Genomic DNA, 12,604 nt, shown 5'->3' with positions numbered 1-12,604 from the left:
TACATACAGTTGAAGTCAGAAGTTTACATACACTTAGGTTGATGTCATTTAAACTCATTTTTTTTAACCACTCCACAGATTTGATATTTGCAAACTATAGTTTTGGTAAGTCATTTAGGATATCTACTTTGTGCATGACATGAGTAATTTTTCCAACAATTGTATACAGACAGACTGTTTCACGTTTAATTGACTATATCACAATTCCAGTGGGTCAGAAGTTTATATACGCTAAGTTAACTGTGCCTTAAAGCAGCTTGGAAAATTCCAGAAAATGATGTCAGGCCTTTAGCCAATTAGCTTCTGATAGGAGGTGTACTGAATTGGAGGTGTACCTGTGGATGTATTTTAAGGCCTACCTTCAAACTCGGTGCCTCTTTGCTTGACATCATGGGAAAATCAAAAGAAATCAGCCAAGACCTCAGAAAAAACATTGTGGACCTCATCAAGTCTGGTTCATTCTTGGGAGCAATTTCCAAATGCCTGAAGGTACTACGTTCATCTGTACAAACAACAGGGCTCCAGACTAAAAAAATGACTTCGGAACCATTGGCTCCTTAACTGAAACATTATGGAGCCAAATGGCTGTTTTTAGTCGCCAAATCATATAATTGCTTGATTTAGACTGTTGTTCAGAAACAAGATAGTGGTGGTGGTGTAGTGGACTAAAGCACTGAACTGGTAAGCGGAAGGTTGTTGGTTCAATCCCCACAGCCACCGCCATTTTGTCCTTGAGCAAGGCACTTAACTATAGGTTGCTCCAGGGGGATTGTCCCTGTAATAAGGGCACTGTAAGTCGCTTTGGATAAAAGCGTCTGCCAAATGCATAAATGTAAATGTAGATAGAAAGCAGAAGAAAAGGAAGACAGCTGATAACCCATTAATCAGAGGTTTAATAAACAGTATATATATATATGAGAAGATAAGTTCATCAATATTCACACCCCTTTCATAATTTCTACAAATATAAGAGATAAAAAAAATGTATTTAGTACTGCCCTTCAGAAATACATAAGCAGATATTTGCATAAAGTATAGTCTACATATAAGTGTGTTGCCTTCTTGAGCATCAATTAATGTTTGCACCTTGTATAATAGTTGTGTATGAGTCCCTCAATTGTCCTAAATGTCAAAAGCTGGATCTCATATATATATATATATATATATATATATATATATATATATATATATATATATATATATATGTATATGTATATGTATATATGTATAGATATATAGATGTATAGATATATACTGTATGGTGGTGCGGAACTTTTAATTATAAAGAAGCCCGAAATACACCTGGGACTCTTATTTTGAAATGTCTGCACTTCCAGTTGTGAACACTGACGGCTGATTCACTGCAAAAGTGACTCTGATTCAAACTGCTAACCTGAGCTCCTGAGTTCAAACGAGCTCTTGTCAGGTGATTCATGAAACAGACCTGGTTCAAAAGAGTCATTTGGTCACGACTCTCTCGCGCTGGGTTTGTTGTTGTGCGCAGTGCACATTGAGCTCATCTCAACAGAATGGGTGAAAAGCGGCTCGAGACACACTGGTGCACCCTCAAAAGATGTATTCATTAACTCACAAGATGATATCTGAGGAAGCCGCATAGGAACACACAACCCAACTGTCGCCAGTGGCGACTAGATTTTAAATTAGTGTTGCAAACAATTTCTTTTTGGTCGCATTTGTGACCATTTTAGTCGCAGTCTGGAGCCCTAAACAATAGTACGCAAGTATAAATATCATGATACCATGTAGCCATCATACCGCTCAGGAAGGAGACGCATTCTGTCTCCTAGAGATGAACGTAGTTTGGTGTGAAAAGGGCGAATCAATCCCAGAACGGAGGACCTTGTGAAGATGCTGGAGGAAACAGGTAGACAAGTATCTATATCCACAGTAAAACGAGCCCTATATCGACATAACCTGAAGGCTGCTCAGTAAGGAAGAAGCCACTGCTAAAAAAAAACGCCATAAAAAAGCCAGACTACAGTTTGCAAATGCACATGGGGACAAAGATCTTACTATTTGGAGAAATGTCCTCTGGTCTGATGAAACAAAAATTTAACTGTTTGGCCATAATGACCATCGTTATGTTTGGAGGAAAAAGGGTGAGGCTTGCAAGCCGAAGAACACCATCCCAACCGTGAAGCATGGGGGTGGCAGCATCATGTTGTGGGGGTGCTTTGCTGCAGGAGGGACTGGTGCACTTCACAAAATAGATGGCATCATGAGGAAGGAAAATTATGTGGATATATTGAAGCAAAACCTCAAGACATCAGCCAGGAAGTTAAAGCTCGGTCGCAAATGGTTCTCCCAAATGGACAGTGACCCCAAGCATACCTCCAAAGATGTGGCAAAATGGCTTAAGGACAACAAAGTCAAGGTATTGGAGTGGCTGTCACAAAGCCCTGACCTCAATCCGATAGAAAATGTGTGGGCAGAACTAAAAAAGTGTGTGCGAGCAAGGAGGCCTACAAACCTGACTCAGTTACACCAGTTCTGTCTGGAGGAATGGCAAAATTCCAGCAACTTATTGTGAGAAGCTTGTGGAAGGCTATCCAAAATGTTTGACCCAAGTTAAATAATTTAAAGGCAATTCTACCAAATACTAACAAAGTGTATGTAAACTTCTGATCCATTGGAAATGTGATGAAAGAAATAAAAGCTGAAATAAATCATTCTCTCTACTATTATTCTGACATTTCACATTCTTAAAATAAAGTAGTGATCCTAACTGACCTGAGACAGGGAAAGTTTTGTAAGATTAAATGTCAGGAATTATGAAAAACTGAATTGAAATGTATTTGGCTAAGGTGTATGTAAACTTCTGACTTCAACTGTACATGTTTACTGTCCCACCAATAATAACTCAGAGTTTACACATATACTGTACCTCATTCAGTGTTTCCCATAGGATTTTCTTCAGCAGCAGTGCTGTTGTGCACGTATTCACGAGTCCGTAAAGCCGGACCCGTGTTTATGCGCAATGTTGGAGGAATAGCTTAAAACGACCTTCAATTAATTATAGAATGGTTATTTATGTTCGTCTTGTCGTGTGTGTTTTTTGACACTTGAAGGACTCTGGAGGGTTTCTGGGGGTAAAATGTACTAAAACATCTGAAAATGTACAACAATCTCATGGGGATTACAATTCTTGCCTCTAGTTTTATTCAGATGGAATAATTTTTAAGAGTATATAGCCTAATTAAAGGCACCAGCATACCTAAAATCCTTTTCTGCAGAGCTACGTTCCCACTAGAAGCCTGCAGTTGGCTAATGAGCGGCATCTTGTTGTACCAACACAAAGAGGCACCAAAACACTTTCCCGGACTTTCGGTTTCAATGTACCACATTGGTGGAATGGCCTTCCCAACTCCATCTGTGAAGCAGACACACACTCTGTCTTCAAAAAATGGTTAAAAATAATTTTTTTCCATGAGCACTTAACCGTTCACTCATAAAAAATTAAATTAAAATAAAAAATGATATACACTACCGGACAAAAGTTTTGAAACATCTTACTGAAAAGTTTCTCATGATCTTAAAAATATTTTGATCTGAAGGCGTATGCTTAAATGTTTGAAATCAGATTTGTAGGCAAAAATATAATTGTGCCACCATATTAATTTATTTCATTATAAAACTCAAATTTAATTAAAAAAGTTTTTGAAATTGATGACTTGGACCAAATAATAAAGAAAAGCAGCCAATAAGTGCCCAGCATGGATGTGAACTCCTTCTATACTGTTTAAAAAGCATCCCAGAGTGATACCTCAAGAAGTTGGTTGAGAAAATGTCCAGAGTACATGTCTGCAAATTCTAGGCAAAGGGTGACTACTTTGAAGATGCTAAAATATAACACGGTTTTGATTTATTTTGGATTTTGTTTAGTCACAACATAATTCCCATAGGTCCATTTATATTATTCCACAGTTTTGATGACTTTACTATTATTCTAAAATGTGAAGAAAAACAAAATTATAATAAAGAATGAGTGTTTCAAAACTTTCAAAACTTGACCGGTAGTGTGTTTATAAATATATATATTCTTGTTGCACTCTAATCTGACTTGGATACTACTAAACTTTGTAATGCAGCACTTTTCGTACCACTGTCTCCTTAAGATGAATCGCTTATTATGTATTATTCCTCTTTTGCAAGTCGGTTTGGATAAAAGCATCTGCCAAATGAATAAATGTGAATGTAATTATGGTCCTCCACTTTAGTCATGTGTTTCCCAAAAAGACGTTATGCAGTCATGTGCTGAATTACATTTATGTTATTGTTCTGTCATCATTACTCTGTATGAATTTCTCATTTCTGTGGAACACAAAAAAAGATGCTAGGCTGAATGTTAGTTTCAGTCATCATGCACCATCACAAAATGTTTTTTTTTTTTCATACAATGAAAGTGAATGGTGACTGAACCTAACTACTAGAAACTACTAGAAAGAAAATCATAAACTTTTGCTTGCTTGACTCTCAAAGCGAGAGAGTCGTGAACAAATGACTCTTTTGAACCAGATCTTTTTCATGAATCAACCGAAAATATCTGAGGGTTTGAACTCAGGAGCTCAGGTTAGCAGTTTGAATCAGAGTCACTTTTGCAGCGAATCAGCCGTCAGTGTGTTCACAACTGGGAGTGCAGACATTTCAAAATAAGAGTCCCATGTGTATTTCGGGCTTCTTTATAATTAAAAGTTCCGCACCACCATATACACTATATTGCCGAAAGTATTCACTCATCTGCCTTTAGACGCATATGAACTTAAGTGACATCCCATTCTTAATCCATAGGGTTTAATATGACGTCGGCCCACCCTTTGCAGCTATAACAGCTTCAACTCTTCTGGGAAGGCTTTCCACAAGGTTTAGGAGTGTGTTTATGGGAATTTTTGACCATTCTTCCAGAAGCGCATTTGTGAGGTCAGACACTGATGTTGGATGAGAAGGCCTGGCTCGCAGTCTTCGCTCTAATTCATCCCAAAGGTGCTCTATCGGGTTGAGGTCAGGACTCTGTACAGGCCAGTCAAGTTCTTCCACACCAAACTCGCTCATCCATGTCTTTATGGACCTTGCTTTGTGCACTGGTGCGCTGTCATGTTGGAACAGGAAGGGGCCATCCCCAAACTGTTCCCACAAAGTTGGGAGCATGGAATTGTCCAAAATCTCTTGGTATGCTGAAGCATTCAGAGTTCCTTTCACTGGAACTAAGGGGCCAAGCCCAGCTCCTGAAAAACAACCCCACACCATAATCCCCCCTCCACCAAACTTCACAGCTGGCACAATGCAGCCAGACAAGTACCGTTCTCCTGGCAACCGCCAAACCCAGACTCGTCCATCAGATTGCCAGATGGAGAAGCGTGATTCGTCACTCCAGAGAACGTGTCTCCACTGCTCTAGAGTCCAGTGGCGGCGTGCTTTACACCACTGCATCCAACGCTTTGCATTGCACTTGGTGATGTATGGCTTGGATGCAGCTGCTCGGCCATGGAAACCCATTCCATGAAGCTCTCTACGCACTGTTCTTGAGCTAATCTGAAGGCCACATGAACTTTGGAGGTCTGTAGCGATTGACTCTGCAGAAAGTTGGCGACCTCTGCGCACTATGCGCCTCAGCATCCGCTGACCCCGCTCTGTCATTTTACGTGGCCTACCACTTCGTGGCTGAGTTGCTGTCATTCCCAATCGCTTCCACTTTGTTATAATACCACTGACAGTTGACTGTGGAATATTTAGTAGCGAGGAAATTTCACGACTGGACTTGTTGCACAGGTGGCATCCTATCACAGTACCATGCTGGAATTCACTGAGCTCCTGAGAGCGGCCCATTCTTTCACAAATGTTTGTAGAAGAAGTCTGCATGCCTAGGTGCTTCATTTTATACACCTGTGGCCATGGAAGTGATTGGAACACCTGAATTCAATTATTTGGATGGGTGAGCGAATACTTTTGGCAATATAGTGTATATGAGATCCAGCTTTTGATATTTAGGACAATTGAGGGACTCATACACAACTATTATACAAGGTGCAAACATTAATTGATGCTCAAGAAGGCAACACACTTATATGTAGACTATACTTTATGTAAATATCTGCTTATGTAGATTCTGAAGGGCAGTACTAAATCATAAAAAAGATTGTATCTCTTATATTTGTAAAAATTATGAAAGGGGTGTGAACATTGGTGATACAAAAGGGAAATGCAAACTTATGCATTTTCTCAACTATATATACTGTTTATTAAACCTCTGATTAATGGGTTATCAGCTGACTATCTATCTTCTGCTTTCTATCTTGTTTCTAAACAACAGTCTAAATTGAGCAGTTATATGATTTGGTGACTAAAAACAGCCATTTGGCTCCATAATGTTTCAGTTAAGGAGCCAATGGCTCCTAAGTCATTTTTTTAGTCTGGAGCCCTGCATACTTATTAAAATTGACTGATTCACATGGCATAGAAAATAGCTGTATACATCAGTTGGAGCTCTAAAGAGATGGAGATGAGAGATAAACAGGTGTTTAAGAGTTTCTTTTCACCTTGCAGTAGGTTCTCTTCACCCAGAGTAGTTCTTGTAGCTTTACACAAAGCATTTTTGCTGTTTCTGTCTTTCTTGTCAAATGTGCTGTATTGTGAGGGAGACAGGCGTCAAAACTAGATCGCTCCGACGTCCCGCGCTTGCAACATTGACAGCTTTACTTTCTTGATTATAAACAGGAGAGATAGTTTTATTGCAAGAGACGCCATTCGCATGTCGAATCTTAAAAGTTCAGTAATATGCGACTTCCTCACAGCGCACGCTTATACTAAACTCGACAAGCGTTCAGTGATGCGGAAAAGCTTGTTTATTCTAGCAGATTCTGGAATTACAGTTTGATATAAACGCAAGATTATTGATTTGATCATGGAAGAACGAAATGGCTCAATAAAACAAAATAACCACTTTCTCCTTAACAATAAACACGATGTGGGGTGGGGGGGGGGGGTTAAAATGTAAAATATTGGTTGGTTACTGTTACTTCACTTAATAGTTCAGATTTCTTTGTTTTTATTTCTATTTTATTTTACATTTTTCCTTTGTTTAATTTTTTTTTTTTTTTTTCCTCCACTCTATGATTGTAAGTTTTATTATTTTTGTCAGTATATTTAGTATTCATTTTTGTATTTTAGTACTGGGAAAATGTATTTGTTAACTGATATAATTATAATTTTTGGGGCCATTTAGTGGTATTGCCATCTAATCGCATTTTCATGTTTAATAAGCACAGGTTGTAAAGTTTTAACATTTTATAATATACTGTTTATCAAAAGCTAAAATAATTTATGAACATTTTATTTATTTATTAGTTAACAGTTTTTTTATTATTTTAGTTTCTGTAAACAATAATAGCCCTGGTGTTTCCCTGTGCATCTTTTTTCTGTATCAGATGTGTCCATTCCCTCTGCACGAGTTCCCAGCCTGGGTTTGGTTCTCCTCCTGCTGAAGAACATCGCCACTGACTTCCTTAGATACCATGACAGCCACAGACAGAGCGTGAGCAAGCTGGAGAGAGTAGAACAGCTCCCCCCTGAAGAACTGAAGGAGGTATACACAAAATGATGATAGGGAAAACAGTGTGTATATAGATTGAAATCAAGATCAACACTCATTCGAGACCCCTTTTGCCCTGTAATGGTGCTTTATTGTTGGTTTAAAGTGTTTGTAACTGGACAAACATAAGCTGTATAAGATTAATACTTCTTTTTGTACCTTATACAGCTGTGCCAGGGTCTGGTGTCCGGTTCTGCTGGAGTGGAAAAGATCCCGTCAGTGCAGAGAAATGTGCTTGCCAAACGCCGGCTCGTCCAGTTGGTCAACAACCGAGCCAAACTGCTTGCCCTCTGCTCTTGTATCCTAATACACTCTATTCTATTGATTTACCAGAGAAATCTAGGGATGGGCCTGTTTTCTTTCAAAATTCAATATCCTCTGAAATTGTACTTGTTTTCTTTTACTTTGGGTTTTGGATCATTATAATGCTGCTAACACAAGGAGAGGGGCAGCATCCTACATGTTTTTCTTGACATTGCTCTCTAAAGATATTATTGAGACATGCCTGTTTGTGATTTGGCGCCACTTAGAGTTCTACTTGCTCTACTGTACCCCAAGTGACCCCAAAGACTTGCTGATGCCAGGTTACAAAGGTGAGCTGACCCTCCATATATCTTTCTTGAAAGATTGAATGTGATTTCATTTTCTGTTGTTTTTAAATGCAAAGAATATGGAGAGATGTTTGCCAAATAAGTCTGAATAATTCCTGTCTTTTCTTTGTGTAGATCCTAGTCTGGGCAGAGGGTTAGGTGTGTCAAGAGTGAGCCAGCAAGATCTTGAACAGGTGCATCCTTTTAGAAAAAATTACTGTGTGCTGTGCCGGTACCATGGTAAATTGATGGTATCAGATGGAATTACTATAGCACTTTGATATACTGTATATACACTCCATAAGTCTGAATGAATACCATATTCATGTATCATGGTATTTACATAGTACGTCAAGAAATACAGTGGAACATGGTATTATGAAAAAAATATATATAAAAAAATAGATTTTTTTGTGTGTGTGTGTGTTGTTGTTGACACATTCCTGTGTGTGTAGTTGCAGAGTGATGTGGCAAACAGCTTTAACGAGCCGCTACAGAGGAAGTTGTTGGAGGTGGAAGGGCTGTATGGCAAAGCCCGCTCCCGTCACACCTTCATACAAGCCCTGACGCGCAGGATCCGGGGACTAATGCACCACGCCAAGGGCTGAACACTCACATTCTTTGAAAGAAATTGTGACATATGGATCTTCTGACTGAGCAGAGACATCTAAACCTAAAATGACATGTGCAAGTCTGCAGTTTTGATTATAATAATCACTCGTGAAATTTTCTTGCTTAGAGCGTCTCTTATAATGTGTTGGTGCACTGCTTTTTTTTTCTCTCTTGTGGTAAATAAATGGTTTTCTAACAGACAACCCACTTATTGTAGACTATTTTCTGACTTTTTGGTTTGTGAAAAAGGAAAGGCTTATTGCTAAAATACAAACTTTTTTTTAAAACATTTAAACGTGAAGTTTCTGATGACTTCAATGGTGAGGAAAAGACATCTTATTTTATTTTAAATGGTACACTTTAAAGAAGACAGGAAAGTACAGTTTCAGTTGGAACGCACAAAACTCAGCCCTTGACCTCTACAGAGCCGGCATAGGTAACAATTCAAGGGATTCTATGGACGAAAACCAGCAGGTTACATTCAGATTCCATAGTATGTATGCTTTTAAAGTGGCAAATATAGGAGGACATATCAATTAATGATGAATCTACAACAATTGAATCAACCTAATTGCCATCTAGTTCGCCTATGAAAATTAGTAACAATGTACTGTATATTCAAGGTTGTGAGGGTTACTTTTGAAATGTATTCCACTACAGATTACAGAATACATGCTGTAAAATGTAATTTGTAACGTATTCCGTTAGATTACTCAAGGTCAGTAACATATTCTAAATACTTTGGATTACTTCTTCAGCACTGGTAGATTTTTTCACTTGTTTTGACTATAAAAACTCTGCCAGTACAGTAAGACAAAATACATATGTTAAAAATACATTCTCTGAAAAACCTAAATATCTTATGCAGTGTTGTTTCTAAAACAAGATAAATCAAATTGATCTTGTTTTAAGGATTTTTAGATATTTTTACAGGAAAACAATACAAAACTTATCAAGAATACGATTTTTGCCCTAATATCACAGGTCTTACTAGAAAAAAGAAATAATGATCCAGCGTGAACTTTCTTGATAAAAAAATATGATCGGTTCTGTTAACGTGCATGTAAAATGGCTAGAAATAGCATTTTAGCTTAGCGTAAAGATGACAATTTACACAAGGTTTATTTCTATTTCTTCTGCTCCAAACTCACTTCAAACGTACTTCTCTGTCTGCTCATATGAATGTTACACATCATAAGAAAGTGTTTCACCGCTGTTCAAACGCACTTTGGATCGCATCATTTATATGCATAAATGTTTTCCATCTGAAAGGACTAAATATTAAATGAAACAAATGACAATAAAATGCAAAGTAATCTCTTCAGTAATCAAAATACTTTTTGAATGTAACTGTTTTCTAATTACCAATGATTTAAACTGTAACTGTAGTGGAATACAGTTACTTATATTTTGTATTTTAAATACGTAATCCTGTTACATGTAATCCGTTACTCCCCAACCCTGTGTATATTATACAACAAACAGTTCTGGTCCTCGAATCTGATTGGCCTAGTGGCGTTCCAAGATAGGTGATAGTTATATTGATTCATCGTACAGTTTTATTTCATTCACTGATTCATTCAGTGATAACATTTTGTAGATTTCAAAATCTTAACACCAGCAAGTAGCGACATTAGCGTCTTTTATGCTATGAGTGAGTAATTGGTTCAACTGATTCGTTAACGGCCAAAAAAACGGAAGTGAATGAGAACGATTCATTCATTTAAAAGATTCGTTCAACAACGCCTTTTCGTTCCACGGAACAACACACCAGTGAGAACAGCGCAGAGAGTTGTGCTTGATGGCTTCTTTGGAACAACTTTCGCTGGGCAAAACGCACGAACTAACTGGCCAACTTTTGTCTGAAACGTAAGTTATTTAATGTAATTTACTTTGGGGCAGTTTGTTGAACTGTTGTGTAACAGCAATATCGCAACCCGAGGCCGTGCCGAATCACAGCCGTGTTTAATTAAACAATTTCTTAAGCACATCTCATTTAGAAAATATGGACATAGGAAAAAAAATTTTAAAAACGAAAGATATATACACACAACGCTCTCAATTGTAAAGACGTGTTTAAAGGCGAGTAACCTTTAAAATGGTGATTTCAGGTTCACATTGTGTTTACCTAGAAATGTTAAACCGTCATATTCAAGATTTTTAAAGGGTTAGTTCACCTAAAAATGAAAATTCTCTCATCATTTACTCACCCTCATGCCATCCCAGATGTGTGATTTTTCTCTCTTCTGCTGATCACAAATGAAGAATATTTCAGCTCCGTAGCTCCATACAACGAGTGAATGTTGGCCAGAACTTTGAAGCCACAAAAAGGACATAAAGGCAGATAAAAGTAACCCATACGACTCCAGTGGTTAAATCCATGTCTTCAGAAGTGATATGATAGGTGTGGGTGAGAAATAGATAAATATTACAAAATATACTTTTCCTTTAAACAGATATATACTTTTGGTTATGATGGCTAAGAATGCATATGTGTCAGTAAATACTTGTGGTACAATAGTGGCCTAAAACATAAACACAATGCAACTATTAATTTGATCATAATATAGTTAGTTAGTTAATTAATTACAACACTCTTCTCTGGGAGCCAGGCTAAATGAGTATCGTAAGCATTGTTACTGTATTCCTGACACGTGTTAGGTAGGATTAGGGTTGGTGAAGTGCATCTATACTTTAACTACAGCAAACATAAACTCTTACAATGTCAAAACATACACACCTCTCTCACGCTTCAATTGAGTAAACTGGACAGCATATGCATATCTTTATTAACATCAACCACAGTTTGTAGGCCTATTGGATTGGATTGATTATCCTAGTGTAACGTTTATTACAGTTCTCCAGAAGGTGGTGATGAAGATCCAAATTCCACACTTTGCGATCCACATTGCCATAACACAAAATAAATATCTTTTAATATTTTTATCTATAATTATTCTCACAATTATTTATTCTTTCGGACTCTGTTCTTTCATCTCAGTGTTTGAATTGTTTCTTGATCTTCAGCTGTAGTGGCACATTGTTCTCACTGATCTTTAGTGTCAATATTTGACCTGCTCTGACAAATACAGTATGTGCACTTTCTTTGTAAGCTGCTTTAGCAGTGCCTGCCAAGAACAGAGCTATAATTCCTTATTTTCTTTTATTTTAATTTGATTCGACACATTTCCAGCGTTGATGTGACGACTGCGGCACTCTGCGTATTTATGTTTGTGGCTTCATGTGTAGTTTTATGTGGCTGAAAGCGCAAGTATCAAAGACACACTGCAGGCGAGCGCAGCATCACATCAGTGTGTGGCCACCGGGTGACATCACACTCCCTGAATAAATGATCTAAATGTTTGTCTGTTTTAATTTCACATTGTTTTGCCACAGCAGCCCTGCAGCCGTGACACGGAGTGATTCGAGCGCCCTAAGCACATGCGGCGGAGCCAGGCTGCATTGTGGCAAATGAGGCAGACAGGCGGTAAATAACAGTTGCCGTGATGCTGTCAGCTACTGCCGCGCTGCCACACAAACCCTGAAACACCAGCCCTGCGGAAACGGCCACCCCGCCTCCACAATTTGTGCACTTAACACCTCACTTGGCACATGACAGGTGATGATTACCCTGCACTGGGGTCCCATACTGCACTAGTGTTCGTATGAATACAACCTCTCCCTCATCTTCATTGTCATTATCATCACCCTCACTAGCACCATCATCATAAACTTCATCATCCTCACCATCTCCATTATCTTCATCCTCATTGTAGCACCATCATCATTTTTATCA

The 12,604-nt window shown here is 38.2% G+C and overlaps 1 protein-coding gene and 1 long non-coding RNA gene across 3 annotated transcripts in view; one reads left to right on the top strand and one right to left on the bottom strand.

The window, feature by feature from the left end:
- The window catches only part of LOC127417277 (nuclear pore complex protein Nup205-like), a 45,628-nt gene extending 36,619 nt beyond the window's left edge, over positions 1-9,009 (top strand). For both annotated transcript variants that reach the window (XM_051657177.1, XM_051657176.1), the window contains exons 37-41: positions 7,443-7,600; positions 7,775-7,904; positions 8,095-8,199; positions 8,332-8,390; positions 8,652-9,009. In XM_051657177.1, the coding sequence (XP_051513137.1) occupies positions 7,443-7,600; positions 7,775-7,904; positions 8,095-8,199; positions 8,332-8,390; positions 8,652-8,804 (605 nt within the window). In that variant the 3' untranslated portion in view covers positions 8,805-9,009. The remainder of the gene's footprint in view (positions 1-7,442; positions 7,601-7,774; positions 7,905-8,094; positions 8,200-8,331; positions 8,391-8,651) is intronic.
- LOC127417294 (uncharacterized) overlaps positions 1-12,604 on the bottom strand; it is a 511,839-nt gene that overhangs the window by 466,320 nt on the left and 32,915 nt on the right. The window lies entirely within an intron of this gene.

Source organism: Myxocyprinus asiaticus, chromosome 26 (genome assembly GCF_019703515.2).
Source record: "Myxocyprinus asiaticus isolate MX2 ecotype Aquarium Trade chromosome 26, UBuf_Myxa_2, whole genome shotgun sequence".
In the NCBI taxonomy this organism is placed as follows: Eukaryota; Metazoa; Chordata; class Actinopteri; order Cypriniformes; family Catostomidae; genus Myxocyprinus; species Myxocyprinus asiaticus.
The sequence above is the reverse complement of the archived record's forward strand: the minus strand, read 5'-3'. Positions and strand labels throughout refer to the sequence as shown.